Source organism: Eleginops maclovinus, chromosome 22 (assembly GCF_036324505.1).
Source record: "Eleginops maclovinus isolate JMC-PN-2008 ecotype Puerto Natales chromosome 22, JC_Emac_rtc_rv5, whole genome shotgun sequence".
NCBI classification, from domain to species: domain Eukaryota; kingdom Metazoa; phylum Chordata; class Actinopteri; order Perciformes; family Eleginopidae; genus Eleginops; species Eleginops maclovinus.
The window spans coordinates 7,532,947-7,560,944 of NC_086370.1; the positions used below are offsets into that span (position 1 = coordinate 7,532,947).

General features: G+C 39.7%; 3 protein-coding genes across 4 annotated transcripts; all 3 read left to right on the forward strand.

The window, feature by feature from the left end:
* The first annotated feature begins 753 nt into the window (after window positions 1–753).
* mocos (molybdenum cofactor sulfurase) lies at window positions 754–7,161 on the forward strand. Its single transcript, XM_063875277.1, has 15 exons — window positions 754–1,119; window positions 1,200–1,289; window positions 1,378–1,444; window positions 1,544–2,188; window positions 2,285–2,361; window positions 2,484–2,683; window positions 2,793–2,909; window positions 2,984–3,364; window positions 3,473–3,635; window positions 3,770–3,857; window positions 4,213–4,337; window positions 5,995–6,091; window positions 6,244–6,385; window positions 6,484–6,588; window positions 6,680–7,161. The coding sequence occupies exons 1-15, from the start codon at window positions 1,008–1,010 to the stop codon at window positions 6,779–6,781; spliced, it is 2,511 nt and encodes an 836-aa protein (XP_063731347.1). The 5' UTR covers window positions 754–1,007; the 3' UTR covers window positions 6,782–7,161.
* Window positions 7,162–7,856: 695 nt separating this feature from the next.
* On the forward strand, window positions 7,857–14,128 carry si:ch211-117n7.7 (Monoacylglycerol lipase ABHD12-like). 2 transcript variants are annotated; one of them, XM_063875278.1, is made up of 13 exons: window positions 7,857–8,080; window positions 10,113–10,228; window positions 10,325–10,430; window positions 10,530–10,649; window positions 10,784–10,814; window positions 10,912–10,957; window positions 11,263–11,392; window positions 12,729–12,766; window positions 12,849–12,922; window positions 13,030–13,112; window positions 13,217–13,295; window positions 13,395–13,516; window positions 13,621–14,128. In XM_063875278.1, exons 1-13 carry the CDS (start codon window positions 7,989–7,991, stop codon window positions 13,640–13,642), a joined length of 1,059 nt encoding a protein of 352 aa, XP_063731348.1. In that variant the 5' UTR covers window positions 7,857–7,988; the 3' UTR covers window positions 13,643–14,128. The 2 variants fall into 2 exon arrangements, with proteins under 2 accessions (XP_063731348.1, XP_063731349.1); XM_063875279.1 differs by lacking the exon at window positions 10,113–10,228 and having other exon boundaries at window positions 7,883–8,080.
* A 1,247-nt stretch (window positions 14,129–15,375) lies between these two features.
* Window positions 15,376–27,989, forward strand: tm9sf3 (transmembrane 9 superfamily member 3). The gene is made up of 15 exons (XM_063875007.1): window positions 15,376–15,624; window positions 16,635–16,830; window positions 16,978–17,100; window positions 18,480–18,640; window positions 18,808–18,885; window positions 19,440–19,571; window positions 19,787–19,953; window positions 20,529–20,623; window positions 20,728–20,858; window positions 21,960–22,099; window positions 23,594–23,662; window positions 23,758–23,904; window positions 24,674–24,757; window positions 24,856–24,932; window positions 26,370–27,989. Exons 1-15 carry the CDS (start codon window positions 15,529–15,531, stop codon window positions 26,435–26,437), a joined length of 1,764 nt encoding a protein of 587 aa, XP_063731077.1. The 5' UTR covers window positions 15,376–15,528; the 3' UTR covers window positions 26,438–27,989.
* The last annotated feature ends 9 nt before the right edge of the window (window positions 27,990–27,998 follow it).

Consider the following 27,998-nt stretch of genomic DNA (forward strand, 5'->3'; position numbering starts at 1 on the left):
ATTTTTATACAACTTAAAACCATATTTAAAAAAAAATATATATATATATATATATATCAGCATATTTCAGGGTGTAGGCCTTTTTGTTTGCTTTTCTATGTATCTTGCCTATATATTTGTTTCTTTTCTACACCTGTTTTGATATATATTGTGGTGACACATTGAGGGACACAATTCACCGTTGTGTTGTTGTGGGTGGGGAACATGTTAAGAGTGTTTCCCAACGGACCCGTTAGTGGGTGGGACCTAGGAGTTCCGGTCATCCTGCCATTCATCTTTGCTGCTTCGTAGTTGGCTGTTAAGTTCTGTTCGTGTGTGTAAATGGATAATAAAGTGTGGTGTTCTATATTAAACACACCGCCTCCGACTCCCATTCATCGGCTCTACAATATGTATTTAATGTATACAAAATGCTATATTCTCTTCTATTTTAAATATACATATTGTACAAACAAACAACCCTAATACAAATAGTTATAGTGGTAAAATGTGTTATGTTATATGTGTAAACAAAATGGACTGTATGTCCATTTTTATAACATATGAATAACGTTCATTATTTAACATACATTGTAATTAAGTTTAATAATCACTTTCTTTCATATTTCCCTTCACTGATGTTCTGTTAAGTTAGCTGCTGTTTGCATTGCACTCCCTAAGCTATGTCCGAAAATGCTACAAGAATATAGCTAAAAGTTGAAGGGGGAGGAGAGTAAAACAATCCTGATAGTCACATGATAGCAACAAGTTGTTACGAAGTCTTATCAACTGTTTTGACCTACACAAAAAGTCAACAGTTTACTTAATGTGACTTCCCTACCAGAAAATAACGTTAGCCTCGAGACGGTATGCATGAGGAATCAAGGGAGGCGGACTATGAAGCTCAGCTGCAGTTCACCGGACTTTGAAACATGTCAATGGGTATAAAACAGTAGTGTGTGTCGAAACGCCTGAAACCACAACAGACCCGCAGTCTGCTCTGTAGCTCTCGAGTCGAAAAGCGGGCCATGGATTTCCCAAAACTTTGCACTTTTAACACTTTTAAGCAGTGGTGGAGTCACTACGGTTATGAGGAAAACTTACAAGACGCGATTGAGCTGGAGTTCACACGCACTAAAGGTAATGGCTGTTCACAAACCGAGGTGACAGGCTACTCGTCTCTGTATTTACATGGCTGCTGTACTGCTGTACTCAAACAGGGATAACATATCTGGATCATGCAGCAACTACACTGTACCCAGAGTCTCTGGTCAGGGACTACGTCCAGGACATTTCAAGGAATGTGTACGGTGAGAGAAGTCCCATTAAAAAATAAAAAAAAGTTTAAAATATTTTTGCTAAAAAACTAAAAACATCTATTTGTAAATGTCCAAATAGGAAACCCCCACAGCCATCACCCCAGCAGCAGATTGACACATGACACAGTGGAGAGAGTCAGATACAGGTACAATCTTTTAATGTACAATGTTTTTTTATATCAGGGCCCCTTTGAAAAGCTTTTCTGGATGATATAGGTACAAACACATGTTTTGTTTTTGTACAGGATATTGGAGCATTTTAACACCACCCCTGAGGAGTACTCTGTGATTTTCACTTCTGGATGTACAGCCGCACTTAAATTAGTTGCTGAGAGCTTTCCCTGGAGTCCGCAGTCTGAGAGCGAAGCTAGGAGTCTCTTCTGCTATTTTACTGACAGCCACACCTCTGTAGTAGGCATGAGAGGACTGGCTTCTGCCCAGGGAGCAGTTGCCCTGCCTGTCTCCCCTCAGGAAGTGGAAAACAGGGCAAAAGATGAGGCTCGAGGTAAAGATGTTATTTGCCAGACGGCACATCTTTTCTGCTACCCAGCTCAGAGCAACTTCTCTGGGAGGAAGTATCCCCTAAGCCATGTGAGAGGCATCCAGACGAAACGCCTTTACCCAGCATGTGACCACCATGGACGCTGGTTTGTGCTTCTCGATGCTGCCTCTCATGTCAGCTGCTCCCCTCTAGATCTACAGGAGTGCCCTGCTGATTTTATTCCCGTCTCCTTCTATAAGATGTTTGGCTTCCCCACAGGTCTGGGGGCCCTTATTGTCCGCAACAACGCAGCAGGCATACTAAAAAAGACTTATTTTGGAGGAGGCACAGCAGCAGCTTACCTTTCTGGGGAAGATTATTATGTGCCGGCTGCAAACATTTCTGACAGGTAAAGTACTGTACAACCCTGCTAAATCCTAGATATCCTTTGAAAGCTGCTGCAACCTTGTTTTAAAATGCACTGTTTACTTTCTCCATGATAAAGATTTGAAGATGGGACCGTCTCTTTCTTGGACATTATTGCTATCAATCATGGATTTGAAGCTCTTTACAGAATTACAGGTGCAGTATGGAAAAACATTAAAATATTTGAACAGTAGAATTATAATACATAAAGCAATTTATTCATGATCGGCTTAAGGTTAACATCAAGTATCCCTGTGTTCATCCCTTTTTGGCTCCAGGAGGCATGCACAACATCCAACAGCACACATTTGGCTTGGCACGCTACACTTACATGCTGCTCTCAAGTGTTTGCCATGGCAACGGGCGACCAGTGGCTCAGATATACGCCGAAGGCCAGTTTGAGAATCCAAGCACACAAGGCGCAATCCTAAACTTCAACCTCAAGGATTCTCATGGACAGATAATTGGGTATTCTCAGGTGCATTCAACAAATAGGATTTCGTTCTATTTCACAACAGTTCAATTAATGCATATTTATGCGTAGGCAGCGCTGCTGAATATTAACACAATTGTTCCATTGCCCTCAGGTAGACAGAATGGCCAGTCTGTACAATATCCATGTGCGAACAGGTTGCTTCTGCAACACCGGGGCCTGTCAGTCCTTGCTCGGGATTAGCAATGAGCAGATAAGGAGAAACCTGCAGGTGAGAGTCAAGCAAAAAGAAAAATGTCAAAGTGTGTGGAGGTAGAATAAAACATTGTCTTTTCTCTCCTCAAGGCAGGCCACGTCTGTGGAGACAACATCGACCTAGTGGGGGGCCAGCCGACCGGATCTGTACGCGTGTCCTTTGGCTACATGTCGACATTTGAAGACTGTCAAAAGTTCCTGAACTTTGTCGTTGAGTGCTTTGTAGAAAAACCAGTCACTGTGGATCAAGTGAGACTAGAGAAGCTAAAAACGGCAACATCAGCATCCCAGGGCGTGAATGAAGTTCTTCCAATCAAAATCACTAATGGAGAAATATGTAAAGTAGATGAGAAGGAGAAGACTACAGAATCACTGAGGGGATTTGGACATCGAAACTCAAACAGCCACGGGGGGGCTTATACTCTTACCAACATCTACATTTATCCTATTAAATCATGTGGGGCCTTTGAGGTAGGAACCAAACATTTATGTCTTTCTTAAATATGTGTCTGTCCCCTTATTTCCTTTTTCCTCCTGTCTCTTTGCTTAGATTTGACTCTGTGCTGTTTCTTCATGCAGGTCCATGACTGGCCTGTAGGACCGCTGGGTTTACGCTATGACAGAGGCTGGATGGTGGTGAATGGAAACGGCGTGTGTCTGAGCCAGAAGAGGGAACAGCGTTTATGCCTCCTTCGCCCACAAGTCCACCTGCCCTCAAACAAACTGCTCCTGCAGGCATCAGGTCAAGCAGTGTGACTGCAGTTTGCTAAAAATAAACACCACTTTTGGACCTAGGAAGTGTCAATCATTCGGATTTCCTGTGATAAATTCCCTTTGTTAATGTATTAATGCTTTTTTTTTTCAAATGCCCAGCAGGGATGGATACCATTTCAGTTCCCTTGGAGAACAACACTCAAACGCATGCAAGCTACCGGGTGTGTCAGAGTAAAGTCTGTCGTGACAGGTGAGCTGGCAGTGTTAAAACATGTGAAAGCAGCTGCTGCAGGAAATACTGTGACACATATCACTCGTATTTTTCACTCATCAGTGCATTCTTGCACAACATTGTTCTTGCTGTAGCATTATAAAGTCCCCTGCATTCTCTTTCATATGAAATTCTAGTTATTTACTACTTTTAATGGAAAAACAATGAACAAGAGATTATATTGATTTACTCAGATACCCGTATGACGGGTTTCAAAAGATCTAATTTCACTCCACTGATTTTTGGATTAAATGTAGCACCAGATAGTGAGTGGCATAAAACTTTGTAGATTTCCCTCGGGGCCTTCAGATCATAATCCTCCACCTTCCTCCAGAGTGGAGACTGTCGACTGTGGGGATGAGGCTGCATCATGGCTCTCAGACTTCCTTGGGCAGCCATGCCGCCTGAAAAGACAAAGTCCTGATTTTACCAGACACATGAAGAAGAAGCCTATTGGAGGTACCTATATAAGCATCTTACCTGTTCTGCCTGTCTTATTCTGTACTGTGGATGTATCTGTTATGCTGTACATGAGCAGTCCAAGGCCACAAATCCTGTTTTTACTGCTTGGCTTAGGCTGCGTCCTTGCATTCCCTTCTGATGGTCACTTGAAAATATCCTCTTTTCCTGCCCTTGCATGTTGCTCTTTTTAATAGAACCAGTGTATTATGTAAAAGGACATGTGCTATTCAGGCTCAAATTGACTGATTTAATTGTTATACACATACACTCATTGATTATTTCATACTTTAGTATTCAATATCCATCTCTAAATTATACTTCAACTCCACTGTATTTACGTGGCAAATATTGTACTTTTTTACTCCTTTAAATGTATTTTAGGTGACCTTACGGACTCTGTTTTTTTTTAATACAGAATTTAAATACGTGTTTACATTATAAAACACTTTACAAAGATTAATAAAAATACAAGTTAAATTAAAATAGAGCTCACATAACAACATTTGGGATCTAGATTTCCAGCAGCATATAAGGTAATTAAATGAGCTCTGCTTGCACCAGCTGCAGCATTAGAGTGTTGAACACATTCAAACATCAATAATCATAACTTAATAATGTATATGTCAGGAGCCACACAAGACATGAGGCAATTTTGCATTCTGAGTAGTACTCCTTACTAAAAATGTACCGTCTCTCTTGTGCTACATAATATCTAAAAGCGTATTAAGCTTCTGCTGGCAATGAGGCATCAGTGAGCCGGATGCAATTCACAGGTTTTTGTGCATCAATGTAATTAATTATCTTAGTGGTTCAGGGCTTTCGTCCTCTTTGTGAACCATTTCCCACAAGCTTATTTGATCTATTAACAGCTCGCAATTGAAATCACAATAAATATAGCTTTTTGTAAAAACAATATTATCACAAGGTCCATTTAGTGGCTATTGGGGAGCTTTTGGATGTATCAAACAATCTTTCTCTGCAGATGGAGTCTGCCAGGTTCTCATTGAATTGCAGATGTTTAAATTGATATTTTTGGAGCATTTCAAGGACTTCCTGTTGGTTTAAATGTTTAGATTTGATACTGCTGTATACAGTTACATTCACAGTGACACAAATCACCCACCCCTTATTCATGCATGTTCAAATGTGGCCCTATTATGCCTGTTTTCTGGTTCGTAATTGTATTTTGTGCCACTACTGTGACCAAAAGCTCTTTATTTTTTTTCTCATTATGCCCGAGCTTCAGCCCCTCTTTTCACCCTCTGTCTGAAACCAGAGCCCAGTCTGCTGTGATTGGTTGGTCAACCTTTAAGTGATGTCCTTGCCCTTAGCCCGTCACGTACAATGTGTTGTAGCGCTAACTAATAGAAGTGTGAGTGTTGTCACTATGTTATGGAAGTAAACAAAGGAGTCCAATGAAGGTGTTTCAGGTGGGTGGAGTGTGTGGGAGAGAAACTTTTGGAATTTGTTACCCAAAAAGCATAATAAGGTCCCTTTGATATCTACAAAAAAACTTGCACTTGTTTCACCTTCTGTAGTAAAGCAGAAGCTCACTTTCCTGCCTCAGTGAAGATGCAGGCTGCAAACCAGAGATCAAAATGTTTTTCTCGCATTGAACAAATCACTGGAGTAATATAAAGTCTTTCCCTTCTAGCTGCCACCTCCACATCCCTCTCCCTGGTGAATGAAGCTCAATATCTCATGATCAACCGTGCCAGTGTGGAGCTCATTCAGAAAGTAATGAGCAGCAGGTTTGAACACATGATATGTTATTCAAAATAAGCAATGCTGTGTAATGAAAAAAAAGTATCAGGATCCGTCTACGCCTGTACATTTACATTACAGTGGAGCATTTATAGAGCGTCGCTAAATAACATGCAATTACCCACACTCCCTTTCTCAGACAGGACGACTCCGAGGGCGATCAGCTCCTTGACACACAGAATGTCATTAGCCGCTTCCGAGCCAATTTAGTCATCGCTGGAGTAGAACCATTTGAGGAGGATAATTGGTCACACTTGATTATTGGCAACACTAGATTTGTGGTGAGCTAACACTTTGAGATACATGATGAAATATTCAAATGCATTAAAGGCAGATTCCTCAAAAAAAGTATGTCCTCCTCTTTGTGATGAACCCAAAGGTTGCAGGTCAGTGTGGAAGGTGCCAGATGATTGGCGTTGACCAGGAGACTGGCGCCAGAACAAAAGAACCGCTAATGTCTTTGTCTGCCTACCGCAACGGGAAGGTCAGCCAAAAATAATTGCTGCTCATTTGGGTGCTATAAGAAGTTAAATGTGTATGAAAAGATAATAAGTTGTCTTTTACTATATTTTTAGGTCACTTTTGGTGTGTACCTGACCCATCAGCTACCGGAGGGCTCCACTGAAGCAGGCATCCTCTCTACTGATTCCCTGATACAGGCACAGCCCTTGAAGTAGTCATCTGCAACATGTTTTAATCTATTTTTGCGACACCTTTGGTCCTAAGCAGTCATTTTTGCTCAGCAATTAGTAGAAATTACCTGTCAAACACTGCAGGGAGTTTTTATAGACGCTGCTCAGAGCATTCAGATTAGGTTCTATATAAATCTGTTTTGATCGGAAATGAATGAGTTTTCTAGATATTCTTTTAATTTAAAGTTTTTAAAATACCTGCAATAAAGAAGATGTGAAGTATTAAGTGGATGATAACATTATAAGTGGAATGTATTACTGTTATTTGAGCCAAAACATGTCGGCCTCGATGCAATAATCGCTGCTCACGTTAAACTCACAGAGAGTTGATTTCTGTGCAGGATTAAATTGCTTTTAGTTCCAAACACCATTGAACACTGTTACTGCTGCTAAAAATCAATAACATATATCTGTTTAATGAAAAAACCCTTCCAGGCACTGCATGCTAAGTAAATGCTCCATTTATTCAATTTATTTATTTGTACAGTTTAGTTTTATTTTAGATTTACACAGAAAGTGCACATTAATGGAAGATTCCGTAAACGTGCCAGGTTTAAAAAGCTACAAAACAAACATCAAATAAATTTAAACAGGAATGCAATACATAATCCATAATATAGAGCACACTTCAGGTTATTTCCTATTTAACATAACAATGTGTATTTTCACAGCGACATTTTGACCATCAGAAATGCTGTGCTCAGAATGACATTCTTCTACCAAAAGTAATGGTATGAGCTGAACTGATCTGTCAAAGTCTGACTGTAAAATTGTCTATAGAAATCAGCGATCGGGCTGCTGTGTGTCACTTGGTTTTGTACTGCTTGTAGCATGTTTGTCAGTATGTGTGTGCCCACATGGTGCATATACATTGCATGTATAAATATATGGAGAGATTGGATATAGTAGAGAATGGTAATGGGGATTCCAAAAATAAAACTAAATATAGAGATGGGTGACAAATGAAAGTTGTTTTTAAGGTGGCGTTGTGTGTAACATGTATTGTGCTTTCAACTACTAAACAGTGTAAAGTAGTGCTACCTTAAATCCCAGGTACCTCCCCTTCCGCGCGATTAAACTGTACTTTGTACAAACTTTTTTGCTACCAACTGACCGAGAAGCACCACGTAACTAGGCTAGGGGTTAAAATAAATATAAAATACATTCATTTGATAAATAGAACGGATTTCACATGCCGAGGAAGAGGGTTGTCAAACAGCATGGTGCATCCTCCGCAGCTAGCAAAGTTCAGAGGTCTGCCAGGGTCCAGAAGGATGAAGCACCGTGAGTTATCTACCTTTAGCTAGTTACTTCACTTTAGCGCGAGTTACGTTAGCTTGTCATTTCTAAATCAGAGGTTATACTGCTGCTAACTCTGCTGGGTTAAAGGAAGTCAGTCTCTGCATGTCGTAAAGATTTGTCTTCCCCCCTATTGTTGTACTTAACAACCCAGATATTTTAGAGATTTCATGATTCCATTACTATTGCAGAGACCACAAGTTAAAACTTAAAGAACCTTGTAATAAGTCAACAGTCAATGGAGGGGACATGTGCAGTACAACCCATACAGTCTATGTTGGGAACGTTACTTTAGAAATGGGACAGATAAGAGATAAGTACTTACAGTGTTGTAGACATTTAATAAATCTTTTTTTCAATTTTAATTCATTAATCCAAAAATTCTAACTTAATCTTATTGTGTCTTCTGAAATCCGCTTTAACTGCGCAATAACGCATCTTAAAAACATTCATTTACACAAGGCAGTGTAAACTTCACTGTCAACGTTTTGATTAATATGTATTTCATTTTTTGGATTTAAAATTAGAAAAGAGATTCAGAGATTTGGCATTACACTTGAAAGGTAACAGTGACATTATTATTTCTTAGAAAAACTAGAAAAGTGTGCAGTAAAATAGATGTCTAAAATACAAATGGTTGCATTACACCACACTGCAGTTGTGCATTCATTATAAGATTCTGGCATGGGGTTTTGGACATCTTCTAAAAAGGGTTGGGAAGTTAATGGTATAGTAGAACATTTTAACACTGGGCAGATGAGGCGATGAGTTTTATGGCTGTAGAAATAGATGACCTCCTATATGTTTCCCTCGAGCTGTGAGGAGGAATCAGTCTTTGACTAAAAGGGCTCTTCTGGCTGATTAGAGTGTTAATGGAGGGGGTGGGATGCATTGTCCAATAATTGGCAATAGTCTGAATAGCATCCTCTTGTCTGTTGTTGCCTCTAGGGAGTAAGGACGGACTCCAATGGCAGCCTGCCTTTCTTGATAAGATTACTCAGTTCTTCTCTCCCATATTAATCCTGCAACCACAGATTGGTGGGACATGTGTGGAGTGGATCTCTAATTTGCCAATGGGCTTGAGTGTACATTCTCGTGTACATCTGTTGTTTGAATGGTGATGTGTTCATTAACTGTCGACACACTGAAGCGCATTTGAAGAGCGAACCAACCCATAGTGAGACAGTCAGAAACAATGACTCTGAAGTGAATTGGGTTTTGAATCAGTAAAGTTATTTGTGGTTTCCACCTTGAGACATCACAATTGCTGAATCATCAAAAAACTTTCGCAGCTCAACCGAAGCAGAGTTGCAGTGGGAGTGAAATAAAGTGAGCTGAATTATCAGCAGAGGTATACTCCTCAAAACAAACAGACTATGTCATAGAAACTAACCATACACACTGAACAAGGCAGATTCATGCTACGAAGCTGTGTTTCTCCCAAGCTGTTTGGCTGCTGCTAATGTTTTCTCTGCTTGTTTTTCCAGAAGATCCAGACTTTTGATGACTAAAGTCCTTAATCCGGTTAAAATACACAGCATTAAGCAACCATGATCTGAACATTGTATCATTTAGATGTGGATTAAAAACTAGAATAAATAAAGTCATTTTATTTATTCTAGCACATGCACATAAGGGTACTACTGCATTAAAGGATTGTAAATAAAACAGACAGATACTAAATTAAAATGGTGTATTTATCTGGGTTTTAAAACAGTAAAATTTGGGATAATGTAAGTAAACAACTCAACAAAAAACATTTGTCTTCAAAATGTTAATGCGGGTATGTTACATAAACAGTATTACACTTTTAAATTAACAGATGGTGTTGCAAGGTTCTCTTACTCCCCTCAGTTGTTGTCTGCTCTTGTTTGGCTCAGTAACAAAAATTACAATTCAACAAGTATTTCAGTCAGTTGGAAAGACAACCTGGAGGGTCATCTGCCATTACTGACACAAGTTATATAAACTAATGGCCAGATGGTGAGTGGTCACATTGATTTCTCTCTGTTCTCAGGTCCCGATGGTGGCTGAAAAGAGGCTTATTGGCCCTTTTTGTTATCTTCATATTGGTGCCCTTCTTGCAGAGGACACTCCCAGAATTAATCCAGCACCTTGTTTACACTCACAGAAGTATGTGAACTCCCTCTTGGTCCCTGCAAAGTACTGTAAATATTCAAGCGGCTCACACTAAAAATGGCCCACCTCTCTTCTTTTTCCGGTTTGTAGTCAGGGTGCCATTCTTTATTGACCTGAGCCGACCCTCTGATCTCTCCCTTAATCACACCGTCAACATGTACTTAACATCAGAGGAAGGAATCTCTCTTGGCGTGTGGTGAGTATAGACAACTTTTTTAGATATAAAACCTTTTTTTTTAATGATCCAGTTATCAGTTGTGCCTCAAAGCTGGTTTATTGTTCTGCACTGTTCAAGGCACACTGTCCCTGAAAGTAAATGGAAGGAGGCACAGGGGAAGGACTTGGCTTGGTACCAGAACACTTTAAGGGATGGAAGTCCAGTTTTTATATATCTTCACGGCAACACGGGCACAAGGTAAGATGAATAATGCATCCCCGTGTTAAATTGCTCCCCGAAGAAGCAGATATTAAATGTTTCACACAGCAAGACATATTCGCGATTGTATAAAAAACTGTTTTTTCCCCGTGTTATCTGAATCATCCCAACAGGGCAGCCGCGCATCGGATTGGAGTGGCAAAAGTGAGTGATCACCGACACAAACATATTAATCTTGTGAAGGTCTAATAAACGTAAGAAGCAGCCATTCTGATGACAAATAAGCATTATGTGTCAACAGGTATTGAGTGCACTTGGTTACCACGTGCTGGTGCCTGACTACAGAGGTTGGTGAAAATGAAGATTTATGACCCTTCTCAACATATTTTCCATCTCCACGCTTCTTTGGCTTTTTATTGATTGTAATACACAGGCCTCTCGCAATGATTTAAAATAATTTGCAGGCATAAGATGTAGAGTGATGCACTTGTGCTTGATGAGTTGTTCATTGTAAAGCCTTCAAAAGGCAGTAGTTCAATTTAAGGTCAGACTCTAGTGCAGGTTTCCCTCTGAGAGGCTGCCACCTGGTGGCCGTAAAGAGCTTCTCTTGAGATTTGTCGGTGAACGGAAGTTGATGATAGAAACTTTACAGGGTTTGGAGATTCCACCGGGGAGCCGACTGAGGCTGGTGTGACCACGGATGCCCTTTACGTGTACAACTGGGTGAAAGAACGCAGTGGAAACAGCCTGGTCGTCATCTGGGGACACTCTCTTGGCACCGGGTCAGTGACAAAACACACCTAACCTACAGAATTTGTCTCAAGGAGAGACTTACACTTTACAAGTTAATTCAGGTTAATGTTATGAATGTGTATTTCATGCTTTCTTTTTCTTTTTTGAAATGTTGAACTTTGATGTAATAGCCTGCAGCATTCACACCTTAATGACAGTGATCGGTCAAGTACTTTTTAATGATCCCACAAAGGGAAATAAATGTCATTTGAAACAGACTTACACAGTTTGTGCATGAATAAGTAGACACATATTCTTTATGTGCGATGATGGGAAGGTTAAAATATACATCATATACATACATATCCTGTGCAATTCTGTCAATATACATACAACACATGTTATACGTTTAGATTTTACAATAAAACACCTCTCTCTCCTTTAGTTATCTAATCGCTTTACACACAAAACATTTGCTTTTCCTCTTATTTGATATAATACTTTATAAATGTATATAATACAGCAGCCACTTACAGCAGTTAGCATGAGCAGGGATGGCCATGGTTGACCAGATGAAGAAAAAGAGAGCCACACACCGAAACACATAGGAAATCATTGCTGTGCAAAACACTTTGAATTCAGCACAGAATCACTACAAAGAACACTGTTAAATATTGACTAGTTACATAGCTTGATTGAATCATTGGTCCTTCATTTTAAACCGTTGCAGGTCTAGTTTATTGAAATACCAAAAGCAACTATGCAGAGAAAATCATGAATAGTGAGTGTCAGACAAATATTTATACACACTGTAGATCTCATCATATTAAACACTATCATGTCTGTCAATAAGATATAAGTGTAACTTTGCATTATATTTGACAGTGCTGTACACATGAAGCCTAACAAATGAGCTCACGTCCATCAAACTCAGAGTTTGAGCTAAACAACAAAACTATTCCCTATGCCATACCGGCAGTATACACAGAATGATTGCATCAGTAAACACTTATTACTTAATAAGATATGTGCTCTTTTATTAAAAATGTGACTTGGTTTTGGCTTTAACTTTTCTATACTGTTTTTAATTTTGTACATTTGTTATGTTGTGTCATATGCATTTTATGTATGTTTGCTGTACTTGGGAGAAGACAAAGACACATTTTAAAGGTGTAAAATAAAGTAAAATAAGGCAAAGTAGGTTTTTAAATATGCTGATTCGAGAAATCATGTTGCATAGAATATGATTTAAATCAGAAAAGATTGAAGATTGAAAAGATTGATTGAGATTAGCCCATCCCTACAATAAACCTGCAACCATCAGAACCAGCTGAACTGTTAATTCCAACTACTCTAAAACATTGAGGATGTTTCTCTTCTGTGCAGAGTGGCCACTAGTGCTGCAGTCAAATTGCTTGAGCAAGGTAGGTTTAATACCAGTGTATTTTGGGAAATGGAAACAAACTAAATAATTCCACCATCTTGATGACTGTTTACTGTTTTCAGGGAAGAGTTTTGATGGCGTGATTCTGGAGGGTGCATTCAACTCTAAGGGAAAGGAGATGCCAGCTTTTACCTGGGTAAACTCCTGGAACTTATCACTTCTGACATTTGGTTTGTCCATTTCAAGTAGCTGCTTCTACATGACGCATAACCTTGTAATGTATTATTTTTTTTCTGTTCGTAGTATTACTGGGGGCTTCCAGGATCTGGGTACCTTTTCCCAGATCCAGGGGAAGAAAACAAGGCTATCTTTCCTTCTGAAGAAAAGTATGTTTCCATTAAACGCTTGCTTTAACACAGTTTATCAGCTATTAATATTTTAATTACAATGAAATGCAATGACTTAATACTATGTACTTGTTATCTTGCAGTTTGAAGAAAATGACATGCCCGATCCTTTTCCTTCATTCAGAGGACGATCACTTGGTTCCTTTTGAGATTGTTCAGGAGGTATTACTGATGCAGAAAGCTGTAATAGATTATGTGTTTTCTGTGGGATAGCTGTTTGTTGTAGCTGGACCTAACTTGCTCTGCTTTTTTCTCTCCAAGATGTATGAGGTAGCAGTGAGTGCCCAGAATGCAGAGCGGGTCAAGATGGTGCCATTTGACGGTTCTCTGGGGTATCTGCACAACGGCTTATATAGAGACCCACATCTGCCTGACATCATACAGTGAGAAATCATTTCTCTCATTGAAATTAAAATGATTTTATACTGTCAAATATGTTTCATTTTTATATCTTTAACATGTATTTCTCTTCATGTCTCCTCTGCAGGAAGTTTGTGCTGTCGCTGTAATGTTGGAGCAGAAGACTTCAGACACACACCACTGGTTTCCTCTTGATCACACCCTACATTCCAATCGTTTGCTTCTGTCTTTATGACTGAATGCTGCACAAATATGTAATTTTTTTTACAAATCAGATTTGTATTTATTTGTTTTTTATGAATAAATGCAAACATTTTCCTGGCAATCATAAACAAATACTGTGATTTGGATGAGCTATTGTGGCAGAATCTGCCCTCTGCTGGGCATTGTGGTGTGGTGATAATGCTCATCTATAATACCCGATAATGAGTTTGGTAATCCAAGGCTCAAGATGTCTATGTTTTTATTTCAGAACAATACATGGAGAGCAGCTGCAGGGAAATGTCAGAAATAAGTTGTGAATGTCTTTCAGTTCCACCACAGGGTATTAAGTGCATTCCTATCAGTTGAAAGAACCTCAGTTTAAATGTCTTTGCCTTCAAATTATAATAAATCTTTATGACTGCTGACGCCAACCAGCAATGGATTGGTCCGTCTATGTGTAATGCACTTTTACATTTTGGATTCGTTATTATAGAACTCTGGAGAAGATGTCCTCCTTGCACAGATAATGTAACTCCCTTTCACCTCTCAATAATTCACATTAAAAAGCCTAGGATTAATCCATAAACATGCAGCATGCCGGAAGTTGCCTTGAAGAAGGATATCCATGCTCCATATTAGTTATTTTAATATACTGTATTTTTAAAACATTTCTAATTGAAGTCCCCTCTGTTAAATCTGGTGATGTTTATACTGTATAGATTAGGAACCTGTCAACAAGGCCTGCCCACTTCATAATGTACTGATACACATCAAATCAAACCAACTTTATTTATAAAGCCCTTTAAAAACAGCAGCAGCTGAAACAAAGTGCTGCACATGGATAGAAACACGTAGCACAAAACACAAAAAGCAGTATAAAAACAACAATAACAATATCAAAACAACAAGACCAATGAAACAAATACAGAAACATAGTCTCATGCTGGTTAAAAGCCATGGAATAGAAATGAGTTTTAAGACAAGTTTTTTAAAAATGGGCATGTACATTTATATGCTGTATATGGATGTTAAATCAATTAATTTGTGTTTGATTAATTCTGATCTGATAAGAATTACTATTTCAGTTTTATATCACATTTGTGTAGATGTTAAAAAGCATTTAAAAATCAAGACGTTTTGATGTGAAGGTCTGACTACATTTGTAGAAGGATTTATTGAAAGCGAAAGTATATTTGCAGTACCTTTGAACTATTGGATAGAACATTGTTACAAATATTGCCCTTTTTATTATACTACTTAGGTTTTATGGTTGTGATAAGAGAAGAACAATGTAAGTGTATTATGGCTGTATTCATGACTTACAAAGGGAAGTTGTTGAAGGTTTTAATGGTTTACATTTGTTATGTGATTGAATGTGTGGTAAATCCTTTAAACTGTACGAATTTCAATGCATTTAAAGTGAAATATTGATTTGAAAACTTCAGACCCATTAGAAGGACTAACTTATCGGACAGTGAATATACTGTTTGTTGTGCGCGCGGAACATGTGTCGTGCACCTCCTCTGTCAAAGGGGAGTTGAAGCTCCAGTATTGCCAGTCGGATGACGTGGCTGAAGGTTGCAGGCGATGCACCGTCAGAGTTCCTTTACTCACCGCTTGATCCATCGCTTTTCACTGTGGCTGGATACCGTGAGTCATGTGACCCAAGTCAGCCAATCCCATGTGCATGCGGTGTGCGCTCGTGAAGCGCTTACGCCATATGCGTACGAGAGCATCCCTAAAATTGCCTCTGTCATACAACCAGGAAGAAGGTGGGATAGCCATACAAAGCTAACATCCCCAATCTTTCTGCATACTTTCTCCGAAAATAATGGGGTCTTCCAGGTGGAAGGTGGCAGCAGCAGCAGCCTTTCTCGCTATAGTAGGCTCTTTATTACCTGTCGACGCAGATGAACATGAACACACGGTAAGACGGTTTTGAGAGGCCGATTGAGAAGGGGGAGCCTTGAAAATAATGGACGTTTGTGTTCTGTGTAACCTGCTAACTGTAGCTGCGACGGCTAGCTGCACACAAGAAAAGAGAATTACATAATCGACAGAGTGGATGTCTAGGCCTGTTGTGTTATTTATCGATACTTGGCGAGCTATTAAACATATCTGCATTGAATTAGCGAGCTAACTTGTCTTCACTTATCGGCCTAAGTGCTTACAGCTAACGTTTGCTGCTAGCTTGTTAGCACGTCTTCCTCACTGGTCTCCACAAGCTTCCCTTGAGCTCCGGAGGAAACTGCGCTTAAGTTAGGCTAGCTAGCGTTAGTGAGTTGTTCAACAAAATCAAGACTATGGTCATTATAAACGTGAAATGCTTTTAGCCTCAATGAAATCCAGACAAACAGGATTTCCCCGAAGTCATGACTACGATGGCTGTTATTTCAGCCAACATTACATTATGCTGAAACACCAGTTAAACGCCAGGGCCTCTCGCTATTTCTTCTGTCTCCCCTCGTCTTATTGCACACAGACGCAGTAATTACAACCAATAAACACATTAATAATATGTATCACAGTGTCGTCTTCACTTTGTGTAGCTGTCTTAGACATGAAGTCAGTGGAAACGGATATAGCATTGAAGTTTACTTCCTTATCTGCAGCGTGGTTAACGTACACCACTTTTTTATTGTGTCACAAACGCAGCGATAAGTTTTTTGCATTTTCTTATGTTTGAATGAATTTGAATGCAAAAGTTTCAATGGAAATGTGATGATAACGTTACATTAGACACGTTCTTTTAACCCCAGTGTTTAAATCAAATAAACCTGGTCAGTATTATGAGGGTTAACATGCCTTCAGATTTATTTACAAGTCACACTATATCTGTTTAATGTTGAATAGCTAGAATCGGAAACCACTGAGACTAGAAGAACTGGTTTAGCATTCCTGGACTGCACAATAAGAGTCCTTGTGTTTCCTCTGCAGTACACAGATAAGGAGGAGGTCGTTTTGTGGATGAACACAGTGGGGCCTTACCACAACCGGCAGGAAACATACAAGTATTTCTCCTTGCCTTTCTGCGCGGGCTCAAAAAAGACCATCAGTCATTATCATGAAACCCTCGGAGAGGCTCTGCAGGGAGTCGAGCTCGAATTCAGCGGCCTCGACATCAAGTTCAAAGGTATTCTGCTGTTACAATGACTTGTACATGATGACCACACAACTGATGAGAGCATCACAATAATACTTTGACATTTAGCTCTTCATTTTTGGGTGTACTCTGACTTTCCCAAACATAACTCTCACTTGTTATTTATGATTCTTGTAGATGAAGTCATGCAGACAACATACTGTGAGATTGACCTGGACAAAGCCAAACGGGATGCCTTTGTCTACGCCATTAAGAATCATTACTGGTACCAAATGTACATAGACGACCTCCCCATCTGGGGTAAGTGATCCATTTATTCATTTTTCTAAACTTCCTTCTAGGCTTGATTATACCACTAATAGATTGGCAGATACTAAATACACGTGCTTTTTAGTTTTCCTTTTACTTGTATTATTACTGTATTTATAAAAGTACTTCTTTCTAATGGTATATTCCATTCTGAGTTCATTTTACAAAGGCTGGCAGTGACCCCGGCTTCTTGTGTATCAGTGTGTTTATGTTGTTATTGGAGAAGTTAAACCAGTTCTTCATCACTGGCCAACTCTCTAGGGGCGTTACTATACACTTGTATTCTGACTAAAATAGCTTACTGAAATGTATTTAACTCATTACGTGTGGTGGCTCTGAACACTTTTTGCTTGCTTTTGACAAGAATGTATTGAATATTGCAGTGCTTTGGTGGATTAGCTGCTGTCTTCAGTTACAATTTGAAAGGTTGTTGTTGTATTGCAGAAAGCTGTATCTGTGATAAATGCTGCAAAGAAACCACTCAAAAACAATCAGATAACCCTCCTATTTAGTTACAATATTATAATTTGAATAACTGAATGCTCTACTGAAAATGTATTGGTATATGAAACCAGTTTAACATACCAAATCAGCTAAATACATCCTTCATCAAACACTCCTACTCAAACAGAACCGTCCAGGCTGAAGTTGTTGGTAGTGGGTGTGACTCTGGCACATACTAAGACAGTATAGTAAGTTACACATGCAGGCCTTACTCACAATAAACAAATATATACTTTAACCTCATGTCCGGTTCGCCAGCGTGGTAATTAAACAATGGCTCTTATCACGTCTGAGACGATGACGTTTGATGTAGGTTATACAGCAGCATCTGTAGTTAATCACATCTTCCCCTCAACACACTTGCAGCAACACTTTCAGTGTCTAGCCTCCTAAGGATGGTTAACCTGACAAAACGATTGCCTTTCAAATCTATTTGTCATCTCCAGTGTTCACGGTGAACCATATGTTTATTGCATCACAGATAGTGAACATCCTTTTGTGAAAATCAAACAATCTTAAATATGTTATCATGAATAATAATAAGGTTCCCCTTCTTAAATAAAATATACAAAGGATAAAAGAGTAATAGCAACATTTAGATTAAAATGTATTAATGGCAACATTCTCAGTCTGTTCTTTATCATGATGAAACGAGCATCCAGTTGAGAGTTGTTTCAGAGCAGTTGTTTTGCATGCTCAGGGATTTTGCATCAGAGCTTGTTTATGGGAGGCCAGTAGGGGCAAAGACCTTCATAACGGCTGAAACTTTAATATAAGGTATGAGCAGTGTAGCAAGAGACCGGCTTTGTTTGCCCTCTTCTGTAAGAACCAGAATTCTAATTCAATGCATGTCAATTTCATTAAAGGTATTGTTGGTGAGGCGGATGAAAATGGAGAAGATCATTACCTGTGGACGTACAAGAAGCTGGAGATAGGCTTCAATGGCAACAGAATTGTTGATGTTAATCTGACCAGTGAAGGCAAAGTCCGACTTGTGCCAAACACAAGAATAGCAATGTCATACTCAGTGAGTACTCAATGGGCCATGCACTGGTTCTTTTTATATTTGACTCAATTTCATTTCTCTAGTATTTGTCTTCTAATGTCATGCTGTATGAAGTAGTGTTGCCTTGAGTTGTAGTATTAATGAAGTGTTTATAGGGAAAATATTAATGTTAATTCTTCCTGTCGCAGGTGAAATGGAAGAAGTCGGATGTGAAGTTTGAAGATAGATTCGACAAGTACCTGGATCCATCCTTCTTCCAGCACAGAGTGAGTTAAATATTATACTTTTATTTTTTAGATTTGCATGCATCCTGCAAGGCGCGAACGCCGGTGGCTTGTTGTAACAGCACACAGAGTGTTTATCAGGAAATGCAAGTTGAGCCTCGTACTATGGAAAGTTCAGTGTAATCGGCCGGTCTGTTAACTTTTGCTGACTCTTTAACTCAAACTGCTATTGTCGCAGGCCACCAGTTGGGCCCTCTAAAGAAAGAAGTTAGAGTAGTTTTAGTTTAATATATATCTTTTTTATTTGATCCCCCAGCTTGTGGAAGATAAGTTGGTTTCCTGCCGACTTTTAGAAAGAAGCTAAGACAACTGAGAAAAAGGGTTTAGAAAGCAATTTCTGTGATTTTAAATACCCTTACAAATAAGAGTAAAGAATTCAGCATGTTTTTTTTGTTGCTAAAATAGCTTTCAAACAATTTAGTACTCCATGTTGGGTAATTGAGGCTCTTGATATTTGATACATCCTTTTTGTTATTTGAAAATCTCCATAAAGGGTTTGTCTTGAGATAATTATGAATTTTCTTAACTATTTTTAGATTCACTGGTTCTCCATCTTCAACTCCTTTATGATGGTGATTTTCTTGGTGGGTCTGGTGTCCATGATTCTGATGAGAACACTGAGAAAGGACTACGCCAGATATAGCAAAGAGGAGGAAATGGATGACATGGTAAGTTATAATGAGCTTTCGAAATTAGCACAATGTTATTTGTTGACAAAAAATTTGAATCAAAGTGTTTTTTGCATTTTTCTCATTTTGATTCCTTTTTGCTTTCTGTTCTTCCTACTCCTATCTTTGTACTTGTAAGTGATGGATGGTTTGACTTCATGCTGGGTAAAATCTTCTTTTAAACTAATTTTGGGGTTGTCTCTGTTCTCCATCAGGACAGGGACCTGGGAGATGAATACGGGTGGAAGCAGGTTCACGGTGACGTGTTTCGGCCGTCCAGCCATCCCCTGATCTTCTCCTCGCTCATCGGCTCTGGCTGCCAGATCTTCTCCGTCTCCTTGATCGTCATCATCGTGGCCATGGTGGAGGATCTGTACACAGAGTGAGTAGCTAGCAACTGACAGCCTGGCATTAGCCCTTATGGTTCTCATTGTGTGCTTGGGATCAGATAAGAGGGTTCTGTTTGATACACCTTATAAAATCGGTAGAATTGCAGAGCACCCAGTATATTAATTTATATCCCCTCAATAAATATATTTTCAGGCCAATATTAAAATAATTAAGCTAAAAACAAATATGTTATCCATTCAAAGAATCGCAATCTGATATCTTGTAAAATTTCTGAAAACTAAGAGACAGAAAGGTATTGCGTTAATAAAGGAAATAACTGCAAAGTAGCTCTGCATGTGGTTTTCTTTGAAGTAATGTCCAGTGTAATTGAAAAGGAGGCAAAAAGTGCATATATTTTCTCTTACCTGTTGTCCTATTTATTAAAAAGTTTACTTTAAAATTTGTGTTCTTGATTTTGGAAAAACTTCTCTGTTAAATGTAGCTGAGAGAAAGATATGACGTCAGTCTAGGAACACAATTGATATGAAGAACCAGCTTCAAGATGAATACATCTGAAACACTGAGTGACTTCTCAGAGCTCCACTCATAGCTCGCTTCTCTCTGCAGGAGAGGATCCATGCTGAGCACAGCCATTTTCGTGTACGCCGCCACCTCCCCTGTCAATGGCTACTTTGGGGGAAGCTTGTACGCAAAACAAGGAGGTAATAAAAGAAAATGTCAATGCATCACATTCTCTACTCTCTTTATGGTCTTTCCTGTCATACATGTCTCGCATGATTCTGTTTGATTTGTCTGAACAATCCAGGCAGAAGATGGATAAAGCAAATGTTCATTGGAGCGTTCCTGATCCCAGCCATGGTGTGCGGGACGGCTTTCTTCATCAACTTCATCGCTATCTACTACCATGCCTCCAGAGCCATCCCATTTGGCACCATGGTGGGTTTTGACACAGCTACACCTCCCTGATAACCACAGAGATATGAACAACATCCTCCCAGTCAACAGTTTCAGTTTGTGCTGCCCTGTGGTAATATGATGTAGACCTTATCTGTATCAGCCTGGAGCAATGACAAGGTGTTTTTTCGTTGAGAGTTGGTTACTGTTCAGGCTGGAAAATGATCCGTTTCCTCACCTGAGAACATTAAAAACAGATCAAATCCTATAATACACATTCCACATGATGCTGGAACCCTAGCTCATAGCAGTTTCTCAACTCTGATGAGTTTATCCTGCAGTTAGTGCCAAAGTTTCTAAACTGAACAGCAAAAAAACAAACCATGAATGCTTTCCAGATAAATTCCTCAGATACTTAATTGCAAACAGCTGTTAGTTGGCTCCACACAACACGCCAGAGTTGTTAAGTGTCTATCAGCGCAACATGAGATCCATCAAGTGTCAACTAACCCTCTTGAAATCAAACCACCAAATGGCCATGCTTCAACTGCAGCGATATTTCAACAGAAACAATGTGGGGCTGGTAGAGATTGTTTTGACTAAACCTGAAGGTAATCTGATAACAGCATTACTTTATGCATTTGTTATCACTTAATTTTATTGAGTGTGTTTCACATTTGTACCTCTATAGACTATTAAGTATAATAAAAACCTTACAATCAAGCCCCTTAAAACAATTGTAACTGTCTATTTCAGTCTTTTTGTTTAAGAGCTATGCATTATGTTATGGAAGTAAACACTCTATCGGCTAGCGCTCCAACACAGGCTAAAGGGCGGGATGTTTTTAGACGGTTGACCAGTCACAACAGAGCCGGCCAGCTAACCAATCAGAGCAGACTGGGCTCTGGTTTCAGACAGAGGGTGAAAAGAGGTGCTGCAGCACAGACAGTATGAAAAAAATAAAGACCTTTTTGAACATTAAAACATGGAGACATGTCCCAGTAGAGACACAAAATACATTTATGTACCTGAAAATTAGCATGATAGGGCCCCTTTACGAACAATTACATATCTCAGAAACATTCAAAAGGACTGATGGCGTTTCTGAGAACTCCCTGTATATTAAACGTGTGTTTCCTGCAGGTTGCTGTCTGCTGTATCTGCTTCTTTGTCATTCTGCCTCTTAACCTCGTGGGAACCATTCTGGGGAGGAATCTGTCCGGCCAGCCGAACTTCCCCTGCCGAGTGAACGCCGTGCCGAGACCCATCCCTGAGAAGAAATGGTGAGTCTGGCCCGACACATAAAAAAGGATTGAAGCACTAATGGGACAAATGGTTATTATCAAGACATGTTTCTCTGCTAATATTTGAAGACATGGTAAATCATTTTGTCAAGTCAAAACATGACATGTACCTGTCAAAAGTAACCAGAGCCAAATATAACATTTTAGAATTGTTTATTCAGTTCTTCCAGCAAAACAAAGATGTCAAATTTCCAATTATAATAAACAGTTAAAACAGCACATTTGGTTTATATTAAAACGAACATTTACATGGAGACAAACTGCCACAAGAGCTTGATAAGGTACGGTCAGATAGCTAAAACAACAGCCAGTTTTTAGTCCACCAGTGGCGTTTATTGAAAGGACAGTGGAAACGGGGAGACAGGGGGGTGACACTTGGTAAATGATCCAAGGCCGGATTTGAACCCGTATCCTCCCTACGGGAACCGAGCCCCGCTATATTAGCCTCCAGCAAGCTATATGGCAGCAGCTCATTTGATCTGTTTTGTGCTTCAGTTTGTAGGGCAGGCTTTTTACTAGTAGATGCTTTTTTGATTTGAGGGTTTGTTTTGTACCAGAAGAACAAAACGCTGTACAATGGTTCAACCAGACTGACGATCGAAAGAGCAGAAAGAGACAAAGCTATTTCTGAGCAACAGTTCAATAAGAATAACAGAAAACCACCAACCATTGGTTAAAAATGTGGAAGCATAGGAACAAAATGTGTATAGATTAAGATAATAACAAGTTAGCACTTTTGGAATACCAGCTGAACACACTGCGCCTGAAGAACCAAAGTCTCACCTCTGAGGAGACTGCGGAGGACACAGAGAAACATCAGCTTCGTGAAATATCTCAAGCCCGATTGAATTGTTGCGGTTCAATAATGATGGAGCGGCTCTTAAACTATTGTGGACTGAAAAGAAATTTAAAATCGAATCGGTATTTGGGGAGAAATGGTTCCCGCAGTGTTTTGTGTCATGCAGCATTGGGGACATCGACTGAATGGTAGTTTGAATCATTGGTTTCTCCTTCTTTTAGAGCATTCAGTATTCAAACGTAAATAAAACATTTGAAGTTTCAATAGCCCTTATTGAAAAAAAGAATGACAACCTCAATAGAATAGCTGATTTCCAATCACTGCGTTTGTCAAAATACATGAAGTGCAGCACCGGGCCGGCAGAGTTTACAGCGCTGTAGAGGGAAGTGGGATCAATAGGCAGAGAGGAGGTTGTGCTTGATGCATGAAATGAATCCTGACAGGTAGAAAATGGCATTGCTGTCTACACATACTGCCAGGGTAATGAAAAATATCAAGCCATAAACTGTATGCGTTAACATGTACAGTCTTCAGAAGCGGGGGGGCAGCTGCCAACAGGAAAGGCTAGCTGTGACTTGAGGCCGCTGTCAGACTTATCTTGAGTCTCCAATCTCGCTCCATCTTCCTTCTCATAACACTTTAAGTCACACACCCTTTGTGACCTTGTGTGTCAGGTTCATGGAGCCGGCTGTCATCGTCTGCCTCGGTGGAATCCTGCCGTTCGGATCCATTTTCATTGAAATGTAAGTCATCGCTGTAGAACCCAACGTTTGTCTTTTATTTAGCAGGTTTATCTTTGCGGCAGGTGACATGTGTCCTGTGCTTTCTTCCTCTTCAGGTACTTCATTTTCACGTCCTTTTGGGCCTACAAAATCTACTACGTGTACGGCTTCATGATGCTGGTCCTGGTTATCCTGTGCATCGTGACCGTGTGTGTCACCATCGTGTGCACGTACTTCCTGCTCAACGCCGAGGACTACAGATGGTGAGTTTTCACACCAACTTTCCCCGCACAGTTAAAGATGGTGTGTAACTTTTCTGCTTATAAGGTCTAAAAATGACTAGACATATGGCGTTTATTTTGATGAGTTGTGTATTTTAATACCGTAATGTTCCAACAATTTACAAACCTAGCTAAATCCATAATTTGAATCCCTTGCAGTACCGTTGTTTCCTCTTTAGGCTGTAGTCAACATCAATATATGACTTTTCATCTATTTTGAAGCTACAGGTTTTTATTGGATACACTTTTAAGATTGTTCGTAACTGCATATTTTATCCAGATAAAAGATTTTAGTCGTGCGTTTCAAGTTACAAGAGGAACAAGCTGAGCAAACTTTAGCATCAGCCAGACATCTTCACAAGAACACTGAATTTAAACTTTATTTATTTAGTCTTTTTAATCAGTTTTATTCACTGGGTCCGTTTGTTTGGAGGAGAAGACCTGCAGATAATTTGCCTTGTAGTAAAAACCCTTCTAAGCGATGAGAAATAAAGCAATCCTTCAAATTGTCCCCCAATTGCATTGTTTTTTTTATTGTGTTGAATGAAAGACCCATAATGACAGAAAGGTAAATATTATGCGTTTAAACTAATGTCCTAGAGTTTAGCGGTGGGTAATCCTTTATTTCCCTTGCAGTCAGCCTCATGTTCATCTGCCTTAGTGCCTAATCCAGAACTGAGAGAATCATTAATGAATCAAACCGTGACCTACCATGCCTTGCAAACTAACTTCGCGCTTCTCTTGTTTCCAGGCAATGGACAAGCTTCCTCTCCGCTGCATCCACTGCTGTTTATGTTTACATGTACTCCTTTTACTACTACTTCTTCAAAACTAAGTAAGTTTGACACTTTATCATCCACACAAGTCATATCAAATCAAGAGAGTAACAAATCAATTAAATCCATTTGTTAAATGTTCCTCCTCGTATTTCAGGATGTACGGGCTCTTCCAGACGTCCTTCTACTTTGGCTACATGGCTGTGTTCAGCACCTCTCTAGGAATCATGTGTGGTGAGTTTCAAATATAGTTGATTTCAAAAACTGCCAAAAACTCATCAGTCATTTACATTTTTCGTTAATGTGAAAGATGTTTTGGCAAAACAGTTATCTGAATAATTAGCGAAGAGGCACAGCTCCGTAATGTTTCTGCAGTTTCCCAAACATTGGGCCTTAAACCTCTTACTTTTCTGTGACGTTTGCTTGTGTAAGTGTTCCAGGTCAGACTCAGCGAAACCTCTTAGCTGCACAAACCTGCTGGGAAAGTCTTGTTTGAACTTGTTGAAGGCTGCCTGTTCATGACGAGGTGCACGCTCCTCAAATTGAACTGTAGCATAATGATCCCGGAGCACAGGGAGGAAAGTTGCCCAGCTGCAAGCGCCTGTCTGATTTCTGCTTTAGGCATTTAAACATTAGAGAGCAGATGGTCAAACAAGAAATATACAGTTCATAATTATTCTGCGATGGATTGCAGCCGCATCAGTCTGGAAAGTTTTGAACAGCTGCTGGGCACACAGAGAAGTGAGACTCCCTCAAGGTGAAGCCAGCTGGTTAGTTAGTCTGTGCTTGATTTGTTTTTCTGAGCCGGGCTGTTTTTTTTTTTACTTCAGTATTGCTAGTGATCGTGCTGGTTTGATTGTCAGTAGCACAAATCTTAACTGTGCAGCCTACTACTGATTGGTTAAAGAGGCCCTATTAGGTCTTGGGGGTTTTCCCTTTTGTGTACAGTATTAGAGGATTTTGTGCATGTTAATGATCCACAAGGCTAAAGTCCCAAAGTTCCCTCCCTCGAAAATGTCCCTAAAACGCCTCCACTGGACTCCTTTGTTCACTTATGTGATATAGTGACATCACTATGTAACACTTGCGACTCTATTGGCTAGCACTCCGACACATTGTAGGTGATAGGCTAAGGGGTGGGACATCTCTTTGCGGTTGAGCAATCACAAAAGGGTAAGCATGTTAATCAATCAGAGTAGACTGTGCTCTGGTTTCAGACAGAGGGTGAAAAGAGATGCTGCAGCACAGACAGTATGAGAAAAATAAAGAGCTTTGTGAACATTAAAGCATGGAGACATGTCCCAGTAGAGGCACAACATACAAATATGAAGCTGTGGAAATATGTGCATGATAGAACCCCTTTTTAAAGCCTGATGCCTATTTGGTGCATTTGTAAGCAGCTGCAAGCCTAACTCATTCTTCAACTTGAAGAGAAATAAGCCACAGCTGGTACCTTTACATCTTCTTGTGTGCACCACCTCCTTCAGGGAGCCTTCAGGGCTGCTGGGATGTTTTTTAGATGTAGTAAATGCTTTTTCTTCCCCAAACCTTTATTGGATACCTTTTACCGGTAATCATTTCCCCCCTCTTGTGATGGATTTACCAACAAAGTGCTTGCAGTTGCCAGGCCACCTTTAAAGAAACTCACTGAACCCTGTTCTTGTTTTCCAGGTGCCGTTGGATACATGGGAACTAGTGCCTTCGTGAGGAAGATCTACACAAATGTAAAAATTGACTAAAGAAGTGAAGCAGCATCACAGGGATGTAAACGCATTTGCCTCGTGTATCCTGAAAGACGGCGGGCACAAGTCATTCTTTATTCCTCTTTTTTTTCCTTGCAAAGAGATTGTGAGAATCTCACTTTGTACAATGTAGTTTTTTTTCCCGTCATTTTTCTGAATGAATTTCAACGCCGCAACTCAGAACCAGAGCAGATCTGCGGGAAGCGATTTTCAAACACCAGGTTCTGTTTTTATGAGTTGCTTTCAAACAAACGTTGGGGCAAATGTTTAAGGCTGACATCTTTTCCAACCCAGTCCCACCTGAGACCAGAGAACATTCACGTTTATCGCTGGGATAGTGTAGCTCTCTTCAGTGAAGAGGCCTAAGTGTATTGAGAGCCTTCGTTCTGTTGGGTCAGAATATTGGAGAGTTGGCTTTTACGCCCGTGTTCTGACTCCCATTTCTATTTTGTATTCTTGAAGTCCCTCGAAATATCGTTAACACGCAGTAAAAGTGTTTGTTTTGGTTAATGTCCACTGCAAAGAAAAAGATAAAAAAGCTCAAGAATCATTCCCCCGTTTTGACGATTCTTAATTCCGTTACAGTAGCAATCCATCCAGTTGAGGGAGATTTTAGTCCTGCTGTAGGTTACTGTACAGACGAGAACAGAGGGACTTATCAATGGTTAAGGTACAGTAAGAAAACCGATTTTTAAATGGATGTTTGATGTGATCCCATTTCCCCGTTCACCCGGGGTTTTCTTAATGTTTGGGTTTGAATGAAGTCTACTTGTAAAGATAATATATGGATGGGTGGGAGTGTATATAACCTTAATAATGTACCTTTAGATGTAGATCCCAAATGTATTTTCGTTGTACAGATTTACTACAGGGTGTTTTCTTTTTTTTAAATCAAAGACAAAGGATTTTCTTTTCCTTGTTTAGGAGGGGGCTGATGGGGCTGGTGGCGCTGTTACATGTTGCCTGAAATTGCATGAAGTTTTCACCAAATCATCTGCTCATCAAATTCCACTTCTTCAGTCAGCGCTGTCGAGACTTATGTTTTCCCCTCTCTGATTGTGAGCATCTCCTCAAAATGTAAAAGGTACATTTTGACAGCGTGTTTGTGGACTCTTTTTATTTTGATTTCTTATATTATTTAAAGCTTTAAAAGCCTCTGCATCTTCTGGTAAGCCATTTCCCCTTCTGTTCTTTTCTAACGCTAACCCCAAACATAATTTGTGAATGTCAGAAGGAATGAGGCGGTGGCTTTGTTTCCGCAAACATACTGTACAAAGTGAAGTTTATGTACACTTAAACTAGATGTTTTCATAACCACACACAGTGCTGCAGAGTGTTTCAAACGCTTCCCCCCCCCTTTTGTGTAAATACAGTATGTACCCTACTTGTATGAGAAGTGGCAATGCCTTTTTTTTTTCTAATTTCCAGTTCTCCCCACTGAAGTTGATTTTGGCACCTCATGTTGTGTACCAATGTCTGATTAGACATTCTGAACCTGCATATTAACTTGCTGTAAAAAGAGAAAATAAACATGTTTATGTACAGGGGTTATTAAGTG